This window comes from Eubalaena glacialis, chromosome 17 (genome assembly GCF_028564815.1).
Source record: "Eubalaena glacialis isolate mEubGla1 chromosome 17, mEubGla1.1.hap2.+ XY, whole genome shotgun sequence".
In the NCBI taxonomy this organism is placed as follows: Eukaryota; Metazoa; Chordata; class Mammalia; order Artiodactyla; family Balaenidae; genus Eubalaena; species Eubalaena glacialis.
In genome coordinates this window covers 80,590,114-80,614,446 of record NC_083732.1, presented here as the reverse complement: position 1 = coordinate 80,614,446, position 24,333 = coordinate 80,590,114, and the positions used below count along the sequence as shown (strand labels likewise).

The 24,333-nt window shown below is 38.5% G+C and overlaps 1 protein-coding gene across 10 annotated transcripts in view; it reads right to left on the bottom strand.

Annotated features, from left to right (window-relative positions):
- Positions 1 to 4,100: 4,100 nt before the first annotated feature.
- PHF20L1 (PHD finger protein 20 like 1) overlaps positions 4,101 to 24,333 on the bottom strand; it is a 75,626-nt gene continuing 55,393 nt past the window's right edge. For 8 of the 10 annotated variants that reach the window (XM_061171762.1, XM_061171768.1, XM_061171766.1 and 5 more), the window contains 7 exons: positions 18,096 to 18,260; positions 14,171 to 14,352; positions 13,074 to 13,173; positions 11,497 to 11,692; positions 7,999 to 8,359; positions 6,561 to 6,723; positions 4,101 to 4,700 (listed from right to left, as the gene is read on the bottom strand). In XM_061171762.1, coding sequence (XP_061027745.1) covers positions 4,558 to 4,700; positions 6,561 to 6,723; positions 7,999 to 8,359; positions 11,497 to 11,692; positions 13,074 to 13,173; positions 14,171 to 14,352; positions 18,096 to 18,260 — 1,310 coding nt within the window. In that variant the 3' untranslated portion in view covers positions 4,101 to 4,557. The remainder of the gene's footprint in view (positions 4,701 to 6,560; positions 6,724 to 7,998; positions 8,360 to 11,496; positions 11,693 to 13,073; positions 13,174 to 14,170; positions 14,353 to 18,095; positions 18,261 to 24,333) is intronic. The other 2 variants (XM_061171767.1, XM_061171770.1) reach the window with 2 other exon arrangements.

Genomic DNA, 24,333 nt, shown 5'->3' with positions numbered 1-24,333 from the left:
TAAAGAAGAGCTTGCTCATGTATTTTTAAAATAGATGTTGGTAAGTAGCAAAATTGTACTGATTCTACTGCATACATTTTAAAATGATAACACATTGATTTTAATAGGCCAATATTTACAAATCAGAAATCACACTCTTTGCAACTGTTTAAATTTATGACGAACAATTTCAAATGGCAGAATCAAAGCCCCACTGCCCATAGCACTGTTCTCAAGTGTGCATATTTACCTTGGCTTTTTCCTCCCCTTCCCTACTTTTCCCTCTTCCTCACTCCAACTTCCTTAGATGACCTCTTAAATAAACGAAATACACTTAAGTCTTGTCTCCAGGTACCAGAAATGAATTACAATTTTTCAAAATTCCTACAGAGAGGTCACAGTCAAAAAACATTTAAAGACCACCACTTTAATTAACATATATATTCTATGTCCCCCAAACCTCTCCACCTACAAGTCTAGTTATCTTTCCTTTCTTTTGCCTCTGTGGTTCCTTATACTCTTTGCTATCACCTATCTTGTTGAAAAAATATTTTTTAATGTTTCCGTTAGCCTGTAGACTGTGGTTCCATTAACTCCATAACCAACCATATGACTTAACGGCTGGCACACAGATGGCATTCAATGTGTCTCCTATATTTAACTTTCAACTTTATAATTTAAATACTTTATTTGCTTCATTTAACTCTCAAAACCAGGTTCTAGCCTAAGTATTATTCCCATTTTATACATAAGAAAACCAAAGCTCAGAGAGATCACTGCTGGTAAACTGCCAGAGTGAAAATCTGAGTAAAGAATTGCAAAGCTCATGCCTGTTCCACTACAGGAAATATATTATTCACTGACGTGGTTCCTGCACATCAGTACAATGCAGGACACTATAAGAGGCCTTCAACAATGGACTGGTTCTCTTAGGAAGAGAAATTGAAACCTGAAGAACTGTCTGCATTTATAGAGACACAACAAACAAAGGCGAATTTTCCAGAAGAGGAAAATAATATGAAGGCAAGAGATGGAAACAAGCATAGTCTATCTAAACAGTGAGGCTATATTTAAATGGATTTGAGAATTGGTTAGGTAAAATACAAAAGATCCAGATTACACAGACCTGACTTGGTTTGAAATAGGGAGTCACTAATGATATCAGAAAACAGAAATGACAAGAATAGGTGAAACACACCTGCTAGGAAAAGAACACGAGTTTGAACAGCACAGGGTTTGCGTCTTGAACCTGCCACTAACCTGTGACAAGTCTCTAAATGTTTCTAAACCTCAGCTTCCCCATCTTAAAAATGATCCTGTCTTACCTTTCCACAAAAGAACGAAATTAGATGCTGCAGGTAACATGGACAATACCTGGCACAGAGCAGTCACTCAGTGTTAATCCCCTAGCTTGACAGTGACCATTCTGATGAATCAGAATGAAGACAAAATTAAAATTTCAGAAGCCCACAGTAATACCTCCATGACATGATTTTATAAAAAAACGCTGTACTACTGGTGGGATTGAGAAGGAGGAAGATGACACCATCCATTTTGAGGAACCAGCACATCTAGTGAAGAAATGGATAAGGGGGAGGGACTGCAAGTTTCAAGCCGGGGCTCTTAGGGTAGTGATATTACAGCAGAGAGAGTGAAGCTGGCAGGAGACCCAGTTGGCTGGAGGGGAAATGGGCTCCTTCATTTTGAACGTACAGAATATGAACATCTGAGAGGACATAAGTCAGTGGAAATAAGGTGAGTGTTAGAAAAAGGATTTTACCTGAAATTATGAGAATAATCAATTTCCTTTAAGGAAAGCGTGCGCTACTCTTAAGTTTGAAAATATTAAGTCAGTAGAAACACACAGGAGTATGAAGAAGTACAAAGTATACTTATCAGTACCATACTAAGAAGGCTCCTTCCCCACCAACGTCAGTCTATTCCGTCTGGTAGCAGTGAAAAGTTATCTTTTCAAGAAACACCCTCTCTAGCTTATTGCTCATATTTAAATATATACACTCACATTTTTAAAGTAAGACTAAGTGGAAAGAAAACTCATCTGAAACCTCACACAATGGACTTACTTCTCAAAAATGAATTCACTTTCCTAAATAAGGAATGACTCGGCCTGCTAGTTGCTAAAAGGCTTCAACCAATTGTTGATATACTCTATATTAAGTGGGTATGTGCGTACAAGAAATTTGATACAGATTTACTTTAAAAATGTAAAGTAAAAATTCAGACTCCCAATTCATATGCATAAAAGCAGAGCAAAAATTCAATATTCTAATTATTAGTTGAACTTCTAGTTTGCTGGCCGCTAACAAATAAAGTGATCTAATTTTAAGATACTCCAAGAACAAATGCACATTAACTTAACTGTGGTCATCAGGGATTAAGAATATGAGTGTCACTGGGTACAAAGGGTCCTCTGTGCATGTGACAAGAATCTAGGCAACACCGCTATTCACAGCCTGTTAAGGATGCTACTTGCTCCATTCTGAAAAAAAAGATATAAATTAAATGTCTAGAATTTAACCATAATAGGGAAAAGATTAGAGCTATTATTTTAAAACACAAATGAAAGACAAAGTATCAATCTTGAAATACAGACATTAGCAAATTTACTCCACACATGAAATATAGGCACTATTATTTTTACTTTAATATGCAAATTTAATAACTACCTCATATCCCTCTACTAAAGCTTTTCATTTCTCAGTAAGATTTTTGACAAAGTTAATGTATCATAAGTAAATACACAGGGCTGCATTTTATGTCTGTGATCTTTGGCACATTTGTCAAGTTGGAGAATGTCAAAAGGCAATAAAAATGTCTAATGACTGTTTTGCACATTCTTTTAATTCATCTTTACATCAAAATATAAGGCTGCAAAAAGGCAAGCTGAAATTTTATGATATGTGGAATTGTTTTAATAAAGAGTTTTACATACAGTACCTTACATATAGAACAGTGTGTTTGCAAATTTAAATAATATCTGAATGTACAGTGGCATGTATTCTTATCAAAGATAAATTCAAGTTTACTGTCCATCAGTTCTAAAATGCATTTATACAGATTGCTAGAACTGATCAACAGAACGAGGCATAAAATATTCAAGTGTTATATGTCATCAAATAGCCTCCTAACAGTCTTTTTTCCTCTTTTTAAAAAAGTTTCAAAACCTGTACATACATTTTTAATTTTTAAAAACAGTCTGTTAAAAGGTAACATTTCATGTTAACCACCAATTCTTATAGTCTATAGTAATAAAACTAGATATGTGTAGATATAAATATGTGTAGATTATGTACATATGTACGTTGAGTGTTTGTTTCAAACAAGCACACACACTTAACGCATACCTGCACGCAGAGCACTGGGGGCAGCACACAACTCACAAGAGCACTGGCAGACGGGAGGACCTGGGCTTGAAATCCAGCAAGAGCTGACACAGCAACTGAGTTGCCTTTGGTTTCAGAAATCTGTCCATTTGTGATCAAAGCTAAGAGTTTTGAGTGCGTATGTATTTTTTAAAAATAAAATTCATCTTCAGAAATGAAGCTTTTCCAGTATTCCACTACCAGCAGTTAAAAACTCCACAGCCACAAATTATTTTGATATTTTTGTCACTCCTCATCCCAGCTGAGGTTATTTACAACTTCTTTTTTCCTGAAGGCAAATCCAAGCATACTCAGGATCAAACTGTACGTTGAAACCTGAATACTGAAATTTGACTATATATATTCTCTATATAGTATATGTGATATATGCGTTTCTCATGGGCTGATGGCATTATGTAAGACTTGGGTGAGAGAACTCCCACAGGATTTAAAATTCTCTTTCCAGCAGTATCATCATCATTTGGCACACTGACCCTTCTGCGAGCCATTCTGTTTTTTACAGTGAGCTTAATGCCAGCAATAAACTCCAATTATTTTGTTGTTTGTTTTTAAAATATATTCATAATGAAGTAAGAATTCCACAACTGTTTTCCTCAGAAGTGAGACTTCTACTGTCAGTTTTCTGATTAAGGACATTCATCACCTAAGAAACAGCTCATGATCCTATAAAAGTTTCAATACTCTAAACTTCGGTGCAGCTAGATCAACTGCAGAGAAGACAGTTCTTACAACAAGCTTATAGAACTCTCCAGAATTTAAATTTCCTCTACAATTTTGGTTTGGGCCAAATGTTGGTTTATAAACATAGATCTTTCCGCTAAAAACTATGTAATACACCATATTTCTTTCTACAGGTATCTCGAGCTTCATGTTAGCAACTTTTCAAAAATCCTGCCAATCTGATTCCCTTAGCACAGATTATATTCTACCTCCACTGATGCTTGGAATATGACACGTTATCATTTGTATCTAGCTCATAAATTTTTTTAATATTAGCTTCCTTGATAAAGTTGTTCTTCATTTTCCTTTCCAAGGTGCCATCCTACTGATGTCACAAATCAGTAAATGACCAAACATCACTAAGCTTTTTAACTATCCACTTAGCAGCCGTGTGGATAATAAAAATTAGTCGACTGAACAGAGCCACATTCTTTGCATTAGGTGTTCACTGCTGTCATACAGAGCAGAGAGTTGCTATTTGTTGTACTTTGCCCATGTCAATTAGGAGCTGCTTGATGTGGCGTTTAAGTTGGGGCAGCCTCGCGAGAGGATCAGGTGGCTCCAACTCCCCTGTGAAATCAAGCCAGCTTTCCAGAACTAAAAGAGAGAAGAGAAGAACAAACACATTTAAACGGCAACTGAAAACACAGTCAAAACATGGTATAATTAGAAGGCTGAAAAAGTGATGGAGAAAGAGTTCACTTCCCTTTCGCTAGAAAGCCAATCTACAGAAGTCACTTCTGAGCAGTCAAGCATCCTCTACACCTCATCCCACAAGAGTTCTAGCCCCTCTTAGTAATCTTTATCTGTTGTTTTATCTGTCGTCATTTTAGGTAATTTTTCCTTTTAAAGATATAAAGTAACTGCATTTTGAGTGTCTCCTTTTACTCTCTTCTGGAACAGGAAACAATATTCCCTGTTCCTGCTCAAGCTTTCTATTAATTTAGGCTTAAATCATCTCCATTTTAAATGAAACTTAGCTACTCTAACCATTTTTGTAAATCTAGAAGTTCTTTTTAACAAAGGAAAGGAGGTAGCAATTTCTTAGTGTCCTTTCATTCCCACTATTTTATCAGTACGTAAAAAAAAAAAAAAAGAAGCATATTAGAAGTTCAGGCAGAATGCAATTAATTACATTCTATACTTTTTATTAACAATAATAGGGGATAGCATCAAGTTGCATTTTCTTCTTCTTCAAAAATCTACTTAAGGGCTTCCCTGGTGGCACAGTGGTTAAGAATCCGCCTGCCAATGCAGGAGACACGGGTTCGAGCCCTGGTCCAGGAAGATCCCACATGCCGCGGAGCAACTAAGCCCATGCACCACAACTACTGAGCCCGCGAGCCACAACTACTGAAGCGCGCCTAGAGCCCATGATCTGCAACAAGAGAAGCCACCTCAATGAGAAGCCTGCACACCACAACAAAGAGCAGCCCCCGCTCCCCTCAAATAGAGAAAGCCCGCGCACAGCAAGGAAGACCCAACGCAGCCAAAAATAAATAAATAAAATAAATAAATTTATATATTAAAAAAATCTACTTAAAACTAACTAAACTAACTCTACAACTGGCTTATAACCAAATGGAAGATGCTTCTGAAATGGGTTTCCATTTCTTCTTTTCACAGGAAAAAACAAAGCAGTAGGAACTCTAACTTACTGGGGGATGAAAGTAGCACATACTTTTGCAAATAAAAAAAGGGGGGGGGCAGGAGATACAATCTATGAGGTTAAAAAAATGGAGTCAAAAAGCATAGGAAAACACTAGATTAGGAATCGAGTAATCTAAATTACTCTATTTTCTCAACTATAAAATGGGGATAATATTTTTCCTGTCTACTCCTTAGGGCTCCAGTGCAATAAAATTTTTAAATATAAAAGAAAAACATTTGAAAATGTGTATGCAAACTTAAGGTTTATCTACTTAACCTTGCAGGAGTTCTTTGTTGTTAATTTCACTTAACAAACACTGTCCAAAGTGAAAACAAAATGTTTTCCCCCATATTTCAAATATGCTTAAAGTCCTTACGCTGACTTCCAAAAAAAAACACAGTTCAATGAAAATATTCATTGAATAATATTATTTATTGAATAATATTATTTACTGAATAATATTATTCAATGAATAATAATATTATTATTCATTGAATAATAAATACTCCATATGGTATATACTGTGCCTGGCAAGTGGGCAATATTTAATAAATATCCATCTTAAAAAAAAAAAAAAAATCCCTAAAATATCCAGTCATATTGTCTTGAGACTAAAAGACCCTAAATGCCAGATGTGTTAAATACAATGTAAAGGGAGCAGCAAAGCTCCATCAGCATGGATAGCATCTGTAGTTTTTGTCCCATAATTTCAAAAGCTTCAAATAACTTCAATTAAATTATTCAAAAGTGCAATAAATACACTTTACAGACTACAGCAATTGTATTTCAGTTCTTTCTTAAATTACCATCAACTTCTTTTTCTATCAGGTCCATCCTGCTGGTGACTTCATTCTGCACATTCTCTATGTGTGTAAGGAGATTGAGTTGCCACTGAAGATGTGAGTCTCCCGGGTCTTCAGTGCCCTTTTTATCATTATAAACAAATACTGTATTCCTTTCAGCTGAATTCTTCTCCAAAGAGCCAACAGAAAAAACAAAGAATTGGATGAAATGTAATGTCATAAAGGGAAAGACGCATTAAAAACCTCATTACCCACAATGATCGGTAAAATCCAACCTGACTCCCACAATATTTTTAAAGGAAGTACTAGCACATAACTAAATTACATCTGATGGTCCTGAAAAGCAGACATGCCTGCTATGTCTCTTCACAATGTCTAGCAGAGTGCTACACAGGGTAGAAGGCCTTCAATAAAACCTGCTGAAGAAATGAAGGAGCTAATTATATTCTGTAACTAGAAAGCCCAGCTAATTGACTGACCCCTTCCTCAGTTAATCTAAGCTGTGTCACAAGTGGAGTGAAGGCAAAAAACAATGATGGAAAAAAATTAAGATAGTTGGCAAAGGCTAGTATAAAGCATAATTAACTGCAGACTGGACTTTATTATTGCAGCTAAATCAATGAGGTGAGGGAAAGAGAAAAACCCCTTAAAAACTTAAAAAGTGCAGACTGCTTAACACACACACAAAATCTGACCTCAGTTTCACCAGCGATAACTCACTTGAAGATAAGAGGGATATTAATTTGACAAAATAATTTACCACAAAATTTCAGGTAATATAAGCTTCTCAAATTCAGTTAAGTATTTATTTATAGAACTTACTTGATAAAAGAGGCCAGAAAAATAAAGAACTAATTTTAAAGCAGTATTGCTAATTGAAAAATCAATAAAAAATGAAGGCACGACATCTCTAAGTTGTGAACAAGAAATAAGTTTATAAATATTCAATGTACACAGAGCTATAAGAATTCAACTTATTGCATAATGTGATTGATATGCATATACAAATATGCTATAATTTTTAAAAAGATGATTTTTTAGATAAAAAGTGCCACTTTTTATCTAAAACACATACAAAAGGAACACAAATTATATTAATATATATACACCCATATGCAATTTCATGTTTTCACACGTAGACATTCTCATTTGGAAAAAAATTTGGCTCATGGTTTTTAGAGGCATCTAAGTGTACTTATAAACTTGAAACTTTTGTTAAGGCAAAAGTTTAACGAATTACTACATTTCTGAATTAGGGGATAATTAAATGTTCAAATGGCCAGTGTTTTCTTGTAGCGAAAGCAAAAAATGTCTTTACCCTAACAAGGTACTTGTGAACTTGGAAATATAAGTAAAATCTGGGAACTCAGTATGTTTTATTTCACAAAATTTTCCTTTGTTCTATCGTATTTCCAAGCAAAGACAAATGAACTAGTTATACCTTTCCGGGCATTCCATCTCCTTTTACTGGGTATTGTAAACGGTTTTTATCTCTCATGTGAAATTCCTGTTCTTCTTCAAAACTACTAATATCATCATCATCTGAGCTCCCAGGGTCTGCGAGAGTTTTGCAGTCTTGACCAAAACTCTGTGGCTTTTGGTAGCTGTGTTCACTTGTTATATACGTTCCCTCCACTTTTAGGGGCAAACGAGGTGGTTCTTTATGGTTCTGTACATGATACTTCTTTTCTTCCACATTAACTGTGTCTTGCACCATTAGTTTTTTTTCTACCCCAGCAATTACTTGATCTTTCCTCTTCCCAGAACAAGCCCAGAGACGAAGGTCAGGATGATGTTTATTCCTTAAAATGAAGTTGGAGAAACAGCAGTTCAGAAAAAAAAAAGTCCAGGAACAAGTATAATGCCACAATAAATTTCAGAATGTACAATTACACAGTTAACCCTCAGTTATCCATGCCTTGTGTATGCTCAGTGTACTGACTGATCCCCACCTCTCTATTGAAGACCTAGACCACTGCCAAGCGAACAAGGTGAGGAGGAGGTCAGCCACTCAAGACAAAAGTAAAGGTACTTTCTAGGTTAACCTGCCCCAGAATTTCACCCAAAATGTAAATTTTCATAATTTTATAGAAATAAAACTCAGGTAGAAAAGCAATAATGAATGTACTTTTGTGATAATTCACATCATCATTTGATATATGCACTTCTTTTACTGATTTTTCACTGTATTTTTAAAAATTGTACAACGTGAAAAACTTTTACATGAGCATATTTTAACATCTTAAGTCAATCAAAACGTGATACTTCCTCATGACAAAAAATTCAGATTATAAATGTGTACAAAGTAAAAACCTCCCTGCCATGGCAATCATAGATAACTGAAGTATAATCTTCCACACTTTTTCTGTACATATAAAATTATTTTTTAAGTGGGTAAGCACACACTTTTTCTTTTTACACAAATGGGGCTCTCATACAATTTGCCTTCTTCATATATAACACGTAAGGGCATCTTGCCTTGTCAGTACATGGAGATTTTCCCTTTCTTTCACTCTAGTAGCTGAACAGTATTAATGTGCTGCAGTCTAGTCTCACCAACCAATTCCCCGCCAATACACGTGTGTATGTGTTTGCATGTGTGTACCTCTGCACACAAGTGGGAATTTATCAGTCAGATAAATTTCTAGATATGAAATGCCTAGATAATGTATGCACATTTTAATTCTGACAGGTACTGCCAAAGTGGCCTCCAAAGAGGCTGTACTAATTACATGCTCACTAACAGTCCATGATAATATCCCTTTACCCCCATCCTCACTAAACATATGAGCATGATATCGCATAGTTAATTCTGTAGTAATTAAAATTCTGTAGTAAGCAAAAGAGGAATCCATTCATCATATTCTGTAGTAAGTAAAAGGAGGATATTCTGGAGGCATAAACCTTTCAGAAGGCTCAATAATGTTTGTGAACTAATTTCCAAATTAGATAAATACCAGGAGACAAATTAGTTTTCTTTCTAATAATAAGCCTTGTTTCTGAAATTATAAATTTTATCTTTGGAACCCCTAATAGTTTAATAGCCAGAAAATACAAAAATTCTTCAACAGTAAAAGGCATAGTAGAAGGAAAGCTAGATTTGTAATTCAATAGTCCAATGTGTTGAATCCTGCTGAGCCTTAGAGGAGGAGTTTGGACAAGTTACAGAACCTCTATCTTTGACTACCCATCTATCAAACAAAGTAAGAACTTTATTGTAAGGATTAAATGAAATAGCACATGAAACCACCAATTTCAGGTTTTGTAGTAGACTTCCAATAAATAGTAGCTAGCGATAATAACTATTATTATTAGAAATATTAACATAAAGAGAGCCTATAGGCATGAGGCAAAATTTGTCCAGTTGAAATTCTTAGTGAAATTATGAACGTACAGAAATTCATATTGATGTCAAGGACAACCAGGTTGTAAAAAAAAAAAGCTTAGCTTAATAATTTAGTTTCTCCTTTGAGTTTTAGCATTTGCATGGCCTTTTTATAAAGAAATCCACATTCAGGCTTATGACATACAACCGAAGCAAATTCCATTCAACAATTACTGAGTACTTATCCCTCCACTAACCTCTAGGAATAAAATGATGAATAAGACACAAGCCCTACCTTCAAGGAACCCATGGCTTAGTAAGGGGAGGCAGACATAAACAAGGTGCACCAAAGTGCCTGAAACCAATACGCATGGAGTCTGCCAAGGATGTGATCAGCTCTAGTTGAGAAGGTAATCATGAAAAAGCATTTGCTAGAAGGACTAATGGCAGAAGGTTATTCTGGCTGTGAGTAAAGGCCTGGAGCTATGAGAAAGCATGCTTCATTCAGCGATTATGGTTTGGTATAGCTGGAACATTTGGGGGAAAAATTAGAAGAGGGAAGACATGACAACAAAATGACAGAGAGAATACGCATCGTGGAAGGATTCAGAGTGCATGCTGAATGAGCCTGCACTCTTCTCATTGGGCATCAGGAAGACACGATGGTATATTAAGCTCCAAAGAGACAAACTCCTCTTTACCTTTTATTAGATCACATTGGCAACAGTATGAAGGATGAACTGAAAGAGCACAAGGCTGGAGCCACCGGGAATTTACAAGGTATGGCAACCGTTCACGTGAGAAGAACAGCCCGGCTCAGACGGTCTTGGTGAGGAGAGAGACGGGGATGGTAAGGAACCACAGGGACAGAGTACTCAGCGGGCCTCGTCACCGCAGGAGGGGCGGGACGGGGATGGAAGGAAGGGAAGGGGCACGTTTCCGGCCCAGGCAAGTGAGTCAAAATAAAGAAAAACTTGTGAAGAACCAGTGAATCACCCTGTTTTATATAAAATATGTATACTTTTAAAGAGAAATTCTAGGGAGGTATTAGGAAGAACTAAAAACAAGGACTTCAAGAACATTCTGATATGTTACTTACGGAGGCTCAGTGTTTCTTCTGTTTTTGTTTTGTTTTGTTTTTAAGGAGAAATTGCCTGGGATGACTAAAACATATTTGGTACACAGGAGACGAATGGATTACATGACCTGCTGGCTCCCTTCAAAGCCAATCTTAAGGTAGTTTAAAAATATACCTTTGCATCTATTTCATCGTGACAGCATTCCTGAAGGAGGACACACACCAAAGGGTTCACCACAGCAACCGAACTTTTGTGCGCAAGGTGAGCCCACAAAACAGTGTCACGGGACTAACATTTGCTGAAATACTAGATGCCGTTGTTACTCACCCACGCTTCTCTATCCCAGGACAATAGGCATGAAGGAGCTATTCATCCAAAAAGTTACTAACCTTTCCTTTTTTTTAAAGTTAAAAATTGTTCAAATATCTATTCTGTCTTCCAAGCTGCTAATCTGAACCTGCAAAAAGCCAACCGATTTAGTTTAAATTAAAATTCACACTAAAGTGTGCCCCTCCCTCCGCCGCCCTTCACTTACCTTAGGATTCCGATCTTCAGCTGTAACCCATGCAGGACTTCCGTAACACCATAGACATCAGCAAGCAGGTGGTGTGTGGAAACTATCTTTTTGGCATTGAGATGAGAGTAGTTTTCTTTTAAAAATGATAACCCGCACATTCTCCCATTATTCAACCAATCCTTATCATAACGATATTTTGCGCTCCATCTCTGACCTGTAGATAAAGTTGACATTGAAGTGACAAAGGATTCCACTTATTCAGACTTCCCTTCAACTGCTACCCGATTAACATCACTCAGTGAACAAGGCGAGCTCTAGGACTAAGAACAAATTCAAAAGACGAGTCAGACAGTGCTTCGAGGGGTTGGCACTGTGAGAGCTCCTCCCACCTTCAGATTTCCTGCCCGGTAAGCAGGACAAACTCCATGAAGGATGTGGTCAGTGGCAGTTCACACCTGCAGGGGAACCTTGAGTGTGCTGCTTTCCATTTTTTATGTCTCTGTCATCTGTTTTCTAAAAAGGCCAAAAGGGCTCGATAGAAACTAGACAGGGGTACTTGTTTCTCTCACTAACATTTGTTTTGAACTGGGCAAAACAAAGAGTTCTAGTTAACTGACTGAGGACCCCTCCCTCACATCTAAGAGCTCACAGAATCCAATATAATCCTATATCTTCACCACCGACAGTAATTAGATCCTATTACAATTAGTTGCTTCTATGTCTGTGTCCCCTACTATACTGTGAGAGAGAGGAAGGCGTGGTTAGAATCCATCACCTTACCCCGCACCACCAGATTTTAGCAAATAGAAGGCATCCGATAAATGCTGCTGGATGAATGAACAAATGCCTACCGTCATGTAGGTTTGGATAACTCTCCTGCTTCTTAATGCTATTGTTATTATTATTATTTCTGATAGACAGAACAAGGCAGCAGCCTTTCATTTGAGATGTCTAGATGGGTTCTGCCTCGGAGCTGGAAGTGCACACGACATGCAGAACACTGCTGCTCGGAGAGCCTCTGCGTGGAGGAAGGCACCGAGGGGGCAGGGAGCCCAAAGGCACAGGGCTTCCTCTTGGTGCGGCCAGTCTAGCACCATCCTTGTGCACGAGGCATGCGACATTCTGTGCCCCAGCTGCCTCACCAGGAAACTAAAGGGGTCGGGCGTGATAACTGGACATCCCATCTGCTCTAACATTAGGTTGACATGCAGCACTATCAGACACTCGTTCAAAACCGCGTCAGCAGGAGCGTGAGTTCAGACTATGAGTCCGTTCAAATAGCCATATGTTAACCTATTTAGAAATCAATACACAGGAGTAGATTAAGGAGCTAGTTCTCTTCAGGTAAAAGCCACAACCCTCTCCTTCCAGTAAGGCAGTTAATTATGCTAAGGAATTTATGCTAATGCTTTTGCCTAAATAATTAATATGGAAAATGAAACATAACAAACAGTGAAAACCAGTTTTAAATTTTAACATGGAAGCGGAGTCTAGCTGACAGAAGTCATGGTGTCTCAGACAGCTGACGTACAATGGAACCTGTATGTAACAAGACATCCAGACACCTTGCGGTGAGCACAGGGACCAAAGCTTACCTGGAGGGTCCCGGCAGATGTAGCAGAGGTACTGCTCCGGGATGCTCTCCTCCAGCAGCCCCATGCACACGCTGTGCTGCCAGCACAGGCACTCTTCACACTGCCGGGAAACAACCACACTTTACTCGCTAGAAATCAAGACAGACCCCTTCTCTTCAACTAGCTGGCTGAGTCTTGCTGCGGCAGCGGCTGCGGCAGCTGCCACCAGTTCAATTCTTAATCCACATAACAAAAGCAAGTGATGACTTCCGAGAAATTTCACTTCTGAAACAGTCAGCTATTTCAAGCACTTCCTCTCGTTGCACCCATTAAAATGTGCTTTGATAAACTGGTTTAATCATAAAAAAGGCATAAGATTATTTCTCCCATCTATTTTCACACATCCTTAGAACTCTTAAAAATAGCTTATTAAAGGGCAGAAATTTAAAAAACAAACAAAAAAAAAGGCGCCTTTGTAGCAGTGCATTAGGTAACAACCTCTTAAAGTACTACCTGTGTGGTGAACCTATAAATTTGTAGTTCCCTTACTGAGAAAACCACTGAAAAGGGGGAAAAAGATGATTACTTTTTCTTCGTTTCTATAACTAACATCTCTGAATCTTCCAAATGTAACCACAAAATATGGGTTATGCTTTCCTTTATTCTTAAAGATACCTTTTCTACAGGGAGAGGTTATTTGTAATGGTAATCCTTGCAACAAAGCTTTCCTTTAATCTTCAATATTGTGGAAACTTTTCTACCCTTTGAAGGGTGACTATATAACATAAATTATTAAACAACAGGATCCAGACCAGCAGGAAAAGAATTGCTATGGTCTACCCTTCAGTGTGGACGCTTAGCCACCTTAATGGCTCTTGAAAAGAATTTCAGCTAGAAGACCTAAAAATAAACACCCCGGAGAGAGATCCTCAGATAAGAAAACAGTCTGCTTCATCTGAAGAAGAGATCTGCCAATCATTACAACTGGTACTTTAAACCTGACGCTAAGCTAGAAGCCTCCATCTTCAAAAGGACGGTGAGGAAAAAGAGAACACAGATGCCCCAATGAATGTGCTGAGCACCTGAACTAATTCAGGGCTGAAGGGAAGACAGGTCACCTGAATCATGAAGCCGTTCTCCTCGTCCATCTCACAAATGCATCGCACAATTTCATTAAGCGCATCATCTTCATCTTGAGATTCCTCAAAATTGGTTGAATCAAAGTCCTGATTGTACTCATCCCCACTGAGGAGCAAACTCTCCGTTGAAGAATCATCTAGGAAATCCACATCCGATAAGTCTAGAATATACATAAAAGCATACTCAGCATTTTTTTTCTTTTTTACGTCATTTTCTAGAAAGAAAGGCACTATAGGAAGTGATTATAAGCTATTAAGTATTTAGAAAGGGAGGGCAGACGAATGGGAATACAGTATTTGTCTCTAGACAAAGAAACAAATGATTTTTGAAGCTCAGGCAACTATGATCGTTTTACATCTTCATGTTAACACCATTACAAGTAACTCAGAAAGTATCCCCTAGTCCAGGTGCTTACAGAGGTGAGGGCTAAGGTTGACATTAACAATTAAAATTTGCAGTTTTCAAATGCTTTCACAAACATTATCCCTTCTGATCCTCACAACAACAATGGCTTGTAAAAAGAACAGGGTTCATTATTTGCACCATACAGCTACACAGCACCTCAGAGAGGTGAAGGAGCTTGCCTAGGGTCCTGACAGCAATACTGGGATTCTTAACAGTATCAGTATCATCAACTACCACTGCACTTAACATACACCAGGTACCATCCGAAGCACTTTAAATATGACATGACTTGCTCGGTAATGCAGCCAGCTAGTGGTAAAGCCGACTGCACACCAGGACTGCCTGACTCCACAGCCTGTGCTCTTAATGATTTCAGCATTTCTTAAACTGGGATTATGAGTTCCCTAAGGAATTTTAAAATGTTTTAAATTTCATTTTGATAAAAATCTTCAAAAAAAATAAATAAGTATACCCTAGAAGTTAGGTTATATTGATGACCACTATATACAACTCTATTCAAATCCTAGGTTTTTAGGTTGTACTTATAACAGCGTTGAGTCAAAGACCATCATTTAGCTCAGGCTATTGAGGAAAAAAAAATCAAGGCAAATATAAGGAAATATTTATTCATGACAAAGGGAAAGAAATGACGACAGGACACCACAGGTCTGCCGGAGTGTGGGTGGAGACATGTTGGGGAAACCGAGTCATCACATGGCACGTGACACAAGACCTCACCACTGCTCACAGGCTCCTGAAACGGAGGCTGCTCCTCGAACAGAGAGCAGAGCTGGCTCCTGCCTACCTCACCACCCTAACCTGCAGTCACGTTCTCAACCATTCCTTCACCTGCTGCTTATTCATCTCCCCTTTCTACAACGTCAAGAGTCCATGAGAGCAAGCAAGAGTCCACTGCATTGTTGAATGCTCTGTAGTCAGTGCTTAGGATGAAGCCTGATACATGTGATAGCCACCCCAGAATGTTTCTGGAAGAGGGAAGGAGGGAGTCGTTACATAGAGAAAATTTTTTCAGACTTAATCAGACCAGGTGGAAGTTGCCTGAATTCAAACTAAATAATTCATGCAATTTATATTTTAAATATTTCATATGACTTAGTGTTTTCCTTATCAGCTTCTAATTGTGCTTATTTTTTCCCCGACTCAATGTTTTTGAATGTTTTGTTTCTGATTTATAAAAAGTTAATGTTTTATAGAAAAATAATTTTCTTCTCTTTAGGATCTTAGGACATCTTGGAGAGAGTAAGGTCAGTAGAAATAAGACAATGGTACAGAAATACAAAAAAAAATTCAAGGAATCAGAAGTAAATCAATTAGATATTATAAAATCTTTCTAATATTAACAATATGGGTAGTTTTGAGAACCTGAAGAATAAGTTTCATTTACTCATCATCTTGCTAACTTAAATCCAAAATTTGTACTTTCTCTTGGGCTTTCTTGAATACACGTTCATGTTTCAAAATGGCAGACTAGAACATGGATGAACAGTTTCAAACACTGCTGCAGCACGTATGTGGTATTCAATGAATGGCAATCGTAACAGGGTTAGCAATGAATTTAATTTAAAAACTACTATCATTGAAAGGAATTAGTGTATATCTCACATAGGCTTGTATGGCCAAAACAGCCAGGCTTCACGGTGCTAGAAGGCAAATTTAAAATATTGGCCAGAAAATCCAGTTCAACTAACTCGCAAGCATCAAAGCAATGTTTGGCTGAATTCGGGAGGCTAAGTAAACGGGCCACTGGGTTGAAAGTTAAATAAGAAAAGCAAGTACAAGTTCCTTCCCACACTGAAATGGCCACCTGGACAACAGCTCCAACTGAGCGGCCACAGAGCCCTGCTCTCTTACAACTGCTGCCCCTTGAACTAACACTGCTGTTTCCCCACACAGTATTCTCAGCGTGTGGTTTCCACATCAGCATCCCCTGGGAGCTTGTCAGAAATCAGAAATACTGTGGGTAAGACCCAGAACTGTGTTTTAAGAAGCTCTCCAGGTGGTTCTGATGCACAGTAACATTTGAGAACCTCTCCATTTTTCTTCTCAGAGCTCAACGCTTGAACACGTGAAGCGCAGGGGAAAGACAGCAGGACTGAGGGTACACATTCATGACACTCTTCCCAGCCCTCTCCCAAGTGTTCTAGCTCCAGCAACACTGGTCATCCAGATATTATCTCCCACTTTCCATCACTCTGTATAAAAAGGCAATTTTGAGACCTTGATGGCTCACAGTATGGGTGTTATGTGATTTTCAACCCCTGCTACCAGGGCTGTCTTGCCAGGACCCACCCTCCAAGAAATCCCAGATTTGTGCTCCGCTGAAGGACCTGATATCATATATTTTAGCATCACACCAATGAATCTAATGTACACCTGAGGTTAAGAACCACTGGCCCAAAAGGGAAAAGGTGACTCGTATTTGTTAGAAAAGGGGACAGAACTTTTTCCTAATCCCTCCCCAATTTTTTTTTTTTTAGATTTGAGATTAAAAAAATCTCAAAAGTGCTATGTGCTTATTTTAGGGTAAAGGGAAGAATATGCTTTTCTCCATAGTGAGCTAGAGGGGAGTTAGGCCTGGAAGACAATAGGCAGTAACAGTGCCAGAGAAAACACATGACCTGGCATCTGTCATGTAGGGCACTTAAGGAAAAGACAGGGCACTCCCCATAAATATCCCTGGGATTTTACATAGGATGAACCCCCATCCCTTCCTCTTCATTCCTTGACTCTGGTTCCTACTGTGCTAGAGCTCTGGTCTCAAGCCATCAATATCTGCAGTTGGGAGAGTTCCTCTTCCCGTTGCTTAGAATACTGGCAGGTAAGAGTCCTCAACACCTTCCACTGTCAGGACTGGACTTACAGGAAAACCTGAGAGATTCCAACTCCAGGGCTCGTGTCACCACCTAACATGGTCTTCTGTCTACGTGCTTAATACCTGAATGTGTTCACATCACTGATCTGACCACATTTCCAGACTTTTGGTTACAGACATATCTGTGATCAGGAATTCAAAGTGCATTTTTAAGACTATGATAAATATCTGGCAGAAAAAGCATTACCTTAGGAGTTAAGACAGACCTTGGTTTGAGTTTTAATTCTAACGCTAACTAGCCCCATAAGTTACTTAACCTATAAGCCTCTGCTTGTTTATGTAGTGTGGGTAACAATATCTACTTTATAAGCTGGTAGTGAAGAATATGAAAATACATGTAAAAACACCTGCAGAAGACCAGTACATAGTAGACACTAATTGTTTCCTTACTACCTGTCCTACAGTTAAGTATAAATGCCGATTTTACTTTATATAAATTAAAAAGTAGCTCAAATTTCTAATGTTGAGATTTTCATATTAGTTCATGGAATAACTTTTTAAATTGTGTGCCCTGCTCAGATAGGCCTCATTAAAGTATGTTTTATTTTCGGTTCCACATTTAAGAATCTTAAGACTTGTTTTAAGCATTACATGGTTACACATACTTTCACCACTAAGATCAACTGACAAAATTGCCCTTGGGTACTGATATGTTGTATTTTTCTCCGTAAACATGCTTCGTAGAGCCAGAGAACTCCCAGAAGATCGAGTTAGTGGAGAAGAGCACCTTTCCAAAAATTCTAGGGAACTGTCTTCATAGTCTGAATAGTCTGCAACATAAGATACATAGAGAAATATTAATAAAGTATCAAGTAATCAAGAAGAGTCACTATAAAAATAATGAGAAAGTCATGTTTTATGATACATAAACAATCATGCCACCACTTTCTCCTCTCATCCATGAACAGCTAGATCATTATGCATCTGATGAACGAGGTTTGGCAAGAACACCTGGGAAATACACCCCAGGCAGTATACACATAGCAGGGAGCGCATGTTCTAACTGGTACCCATAAACTCTTATCAAGTAGTCCAGACGTGAAAAAGGATTATAGCTACATTTTCTCTTCATTATAATCACAGCTATGTCTGCAGTAAGATGTGCAAGATGGAAATTAACCTTTTTTTTTTAAAAGAGGTTCTCGTGATGTCTAGCATGTCAATTATTATAGTGATAATTCAATCAATAAATTCTTCCGCAGAAAACCTCTGAACTAAATTAAATGGTCCTGAAAGAAATTAGTTGTCTTCCTCAGCTTAGAATGAGTCATGAAGATGGATAAGCAGAGTGGGGTGGGGAAGCAAAGACAGGAGAGGGTATGAGTCTAGGCACATGGGGAGGCCACGAAGCAGAATACCTGGCACATCTGACAAACTACAAGACCGTGGTCAGAGCACACTGAGCGAGGGAGATGAGCAACGAGGCTAGAGTGACAGCAGCCAGATCAGGTTAAAGTTTTTTTTGTTTTTAAGTTTCATCCTGAAAGCAACAGCAAGTCAAAGTTTGTAAGGGGAAGCAAGATGTGACACACATCCAGTTCCATTTTTCCACTGTGGAATGCAGGAAGGAGTCCGGGGAGCACAAGTAGCGGTGGGGACACAGTCCAGAGGCAGCGGCCTGGGCTGGGAGGAAGGCAGCTGAGGTGACATTTGAGAGGCAGATGCAGTGACCTGTGGACTGGAGATGGAGGGCTGAGATGCTACCTTCAAGGGCGATTTCCAGGTTTCTGCTTGAACAACTAGGTGTTGAAACTGGCATGCTGAGATGGAGCTGAAGTGTAAATGGGAGGTGGAGAAATCAGAGGAGAAATGCAGATTCAGAGGAGGGCTTTTTAAAGACGGGAGATCCTACACCTTGTCCATGTAAATCTAAAAATCTGGGGGTGGGGAGGCAGGCAGTGAGAAATGCCAGGATTTTAAGAAGAGAAAGACAGACAGTCTCTTCATTTTAGTAGAGGCAAAGGAGAAGATTGATATATTCAGGTAAGCATGTAGATGTGGTGGATAAGAGATGAGCAAGTGCTCATCTGATGGCTTCTATTTCCTCAACTGAGTATGAGGCAAAGGATGTAAACTGATGCAGATTAGGGAATAAATAAGAGGTAGAAAAAGCTGAAGAAAGGTAGAGAGTGGAAAAGCAAGTTTACAAGAGAAGAGCAGTCCAATGCTGGTGTGTACTGAGTATCATCCATCAGAAGCTGGTAGTGTGGGAAGCAGAATAATGGTCCCCTAAAACGTCCACAGCCTAATCCCCAGACTTGTGAATAGGCTGGGTTACATGGCAAAGGGGAATTAAGGTTGCTGATGGAATCAGGCTGGAAATCAGCTGACCTTAAAATAAGAGATTATCCTGACTTATCTGGGTTGGCCTAACATCAACACGAGGGTCCCTAAAAGTAAAAGAGGGGGCAAAAGAGTCAGTGCCAGAGTGATGTAAAGTAACAAAAGACTCGAGCCACCACTGCTGGCTTTGAAGATGTGAGTGGGACAAGGGCCAGGACACTTGGCAGCCTCTGGAATCTGGAAAAGGCAAGAAAATGGATTCTCCCCTAGAGCCTCTAGAAAGGAATGCAGTCCTGACACCCTGATTTTAGCCCAGTGAGACCCATTTTGGACTTCTGACCTTCAGAACCTTAAGATAATCAATGTGTGTTTTTAAGTCACTGTTATGTAGTTGTGACAGCAGCAATGGGAAACTAATATAGTGGTCATCGTAAATATCACAGCAGAGCTCACGTTTACCAAGAGCTCTCTAGGTGCCAAACTAGACTCTAAGTGCTTTATGTGTACTAACTCGTAACCCTCACAACCATCCAACAAGGGAGCTACAACTGCTAGTGCTGTTTTACAAATGAAAAAACAGAGGCAGAAAAGGTTAAGTTGCCCAAGAATACACAGCTATCAATGGTAGATCCAACATTTGAGCCCAGACAGCCTGACTACAGAAGCCTTACTCTTCAACAAAAAGCATCACTAGTGGATTTCAACATTTAACGTGTACACACACTGGAAAGCTTGTTCAAACCACTTCTTGGGCCTCACGCCCGCGTCACTCAGCAGTGGGGCCACTCCCAGATGATGCTGGTGCTGTCAGCCTACAGAGCCTCCTCTCATAGCCTCCCAGAAACTGCAGGGCTGCCAGCACCATGCTACTCAAGCACAGGCGTGGAAATGTGAAGGGCACTGATTAAATGCTAGCCAGGCGCTGGGTTCAGTATCCATACTTCACAACGATTATCTTACGGCATCCTAACAATAAATCTACAGAGTAGAAACTATTGTTACCCTTTTACAAGTGAGGAAACTGAGGTTTATAGAATTTAAATAACTTGCCAAAGGTCACCCAAGCTCTAAGTGTTGCAATCAGGATTTGAACCCACACACTCAGCTCTCAAAAGCTGCCCTTTTATCCATGACATGCTATAATGCCCTCTCAGCAAAAGTGAAAGCAGAAGTACTGGCTGAGTATAAAAATGGTAAAAATCTCAATTTGGTGTTAAAAATAAAACACAGCTGACATTTAATCTCTTTATGTTATATTAGCAACTGAACAAAATTTCTTAGCATTCTACACCCCTCCTGTATTCCCCACTCCCATGCCCTCGGGCTATTATGAATAAAAGTCTACTGCTATGTTTCAGGGTTAGAGCAATGTAATCTTCTACATAAAGCTTCTCTAAATAGAATTTTTGTACTGCTTTTACCACACACAAAACACGTCATACCTTTCTTAGTAGATATTTATGCGTGCTTTTTACCACTCTTAACATATACACTTGCTTACAAGTGTCTGGAAGGGAATCTTTGTTTTTACTATACAATACTTTGGATTCTCTTTGCATTTCTCATTCTAGTTCTTTTAAACCTCTGTATGCCTTCAGTTTTCTCATATTTACAGATACATGAAAGACAAAGAGATGACGAGATTTGCTCAAAATAACAAGCTAAAGACTGGCAAAGAGGGAGGGAGATGCAAGAGGGAAGAGATATGGGAACATATGTATATGTATAACTGATTCACTTTGTTATAAAGCAGAAACTAACACACCATTGTAAAGCAATTATACTTCAATAAAGATGTTTAAAAAAAAAAAAAAAAGACTGGCAAAGATGTCACTTAAATAGAATCCAACACAGCAATTTCTCACACACACAGATTGAACACAATGTTAGTTTTATATTATGTAAACTAATTCTGGTAATCGAAACATGTCAACCCACTCTTTAATGGGATAATTATAAAGAACTACTTAACTCAATTACTCCTTTCCATAACTTCATTTAAACAGATAACTACTGACTTAGTATGCCAACAAACACAAGGAGGGAAGGATACACAGCTTAGTAAACAATCTTTCAGACACAGGAGGTAAGATTAACAGCACAGCATGATGGTTAAAGTTAAAATTAAGACTCAGAAGCCAGACTGCCTGGGTTTCAGTCTGCTTTTCTCCACTTACTAGCCGTGTGAGCTTGGACAACTCTCTTCATCTCTCTGTTTTAGTTAACTGTTTATAAAATGGGGATAACAGGCCCCACTGTAAGAGGTTAATGCGGGGATTAAATGAACTAGTATATGTAAAATGCTTAGTGTTTGGTACATAATAAGCACCAGCAGGATATGCAAAATCACATTGAGTGATGAAAAGAAAGATTTTTTTAAACTCCTTAATGTCAGTAATTGCAGACTAAAATACATATTCTATTAGGAACCTCACGTAGTAATAATGTGAATTCTTTAAAATTAAGATGTCTTTGAAATTTCAAAGTTACTTAAAACCCCCTATTTCCAGTTTAAAGAACACTCTTCTAATTTAATCATCTGGGGAAAAGTGTCATTTCCAAGATAAATGTACATAGCCCAGAAAAAATTCTCCTCAAATGTAATAACCAATTGCAAAGATGTTGGTGATTACTCGACCCAACACCTGCTGTGTACAAAGAGCAATGCTTCTGTACATCTTTAGTATTTACCAGGACTCTACTTTCAAAGTTAAGATTTTCATTTATAGATCTGATTTTAAAACATTTTTAAAGGTTTTTTTTTTTAATGGCTCTTTATAAATAGGGTTACCATAGGTAATGGTGGGTTACAATTCTGAGGTGCAAATTTTCTCTGCACTTTTTTCTCTAAGACTTATTAATCCTAATCACTCTCCTTTCTTTCAAGTGACCACTTCCTGCATTCTCATAACTACCCCTCACTTTGCTACCAGGTATGGCCCACTTCTTACTTTGTTCTCTGTCAGCCCCTCCCTGTTATCTTTTCCCCACTTTCACAGGTGTTTTCGTACACAGGATTCTGCACCTGCTGCTGTAGTATTGGAAGAGACCTGTTTGCCAATGCAACATAAGGTGACTTAAAAAGCTTGGCCCTTCCTGCCCTGACACCTCGGTGTCTCTGTTGGAATACCCAAGGCAGCCAAATCCCCTCAGCCTCTGCTCAGCTGGGAGTTCATCTGGCAGCCTGGTCTGCAGTGTGAAGCTTGTCATTTCTGCATTCTGATACATAATCACAGGAGGGTAGTCACTAAACAAGGGAATCTGTGGTTCATGGTTTCCGTTTACAGAGCTCCAGAGCCTCCTAACGTTAGGTTCTCTCTAGTATGGATTCCATAGAGCTATCTGTGAAGGGGTGGGGTGGAGGAGAAAGGCTGAGGACCAGTGCAGACACAGAAGTGTCCAGAGATGTTCAAGACACTCTCTGGGAAGTGGTTTCAAGTTTTTCAATCCCATTTTGATCCCATATCTTCAAATTTACTTTGGTAGCTTTAGAGTTAGAAAATGTAAAAACTTCATACCCTGTGGAAAGATTAGATGTTATTTTTGGCCTATAGAGAGAGTTAAAATCTGAAGAATTTACCAAAAGTGACTACCAACTCCGAAATTACCTCGTTGGCTTTACAGTTTCTAAAACTGTTTTTTCTTTTAAAGTGTTTGATGAATACGGGGAAAAAATGGGTATGACATAAAGCACATAAATACTACAAAATACTTAGGTACTCATCATGAAATTTAAGAGGATATCATTGTCAGTTTTGAAGCTTCCTTTGTGCCACTTTCCAATTTGAACTAATAAATTTCCTTCGTCCACCTCAGAGGTAATCACTATCCTAAATTTCTATTCATCATTCTCTTCCTTTCCTTCATGCTTTTGCTACATACATTTGAATCTCTAAAAGATATACTGTTTAGTTTTACAAATTTTTGATCTTTACATAAATGAAATCATATTACTGTACATGTTTTCTTCAGTGACTTTTTATTTATTTATTCTTCTTAGTTATCCATTTTATACATATTAGTATATACATGTCAATCCCAATCTCCCAATTCATCCCACCACCACCACCACCCCGCTGCTTTCCCCCCTGGTGTCCATACGTTTGTTCTCTACATCTGTGTCTCAATTTCTGCCCTGCAAACCAGTTCATCTGTACCATTTTTCTAGGTTCCACATATATGCGTTAATATACGATATTTGTTTTTCTCTTTCTGACTTACTTCACTCTGTATGACAGTCTCTAGATCCACCCACGTCTCTACAAATGACCCAATTTCGTTCCTTTTTATGGCTCAGTAACACTCCATTGTGTATACGTACCACATCTTCTTTATCCATTTGTCTGTCGATGGGCATTTCAGTTGCTTCCATGACCTGGCTATTGTAAATAGTGCTGCAATGAACATTGGGGTGCATGTGTCTTTTTGAATTATGGTTTTCCCTGGGTATATGCCCAGTAGTGGGATTGCTGGGTCATATGGTAATTCCATTTTTAGTTTTATAAAGAACCTCCATACTGTACTCCATAGTGGCTGTATCAACTTACATTCCCACCAACA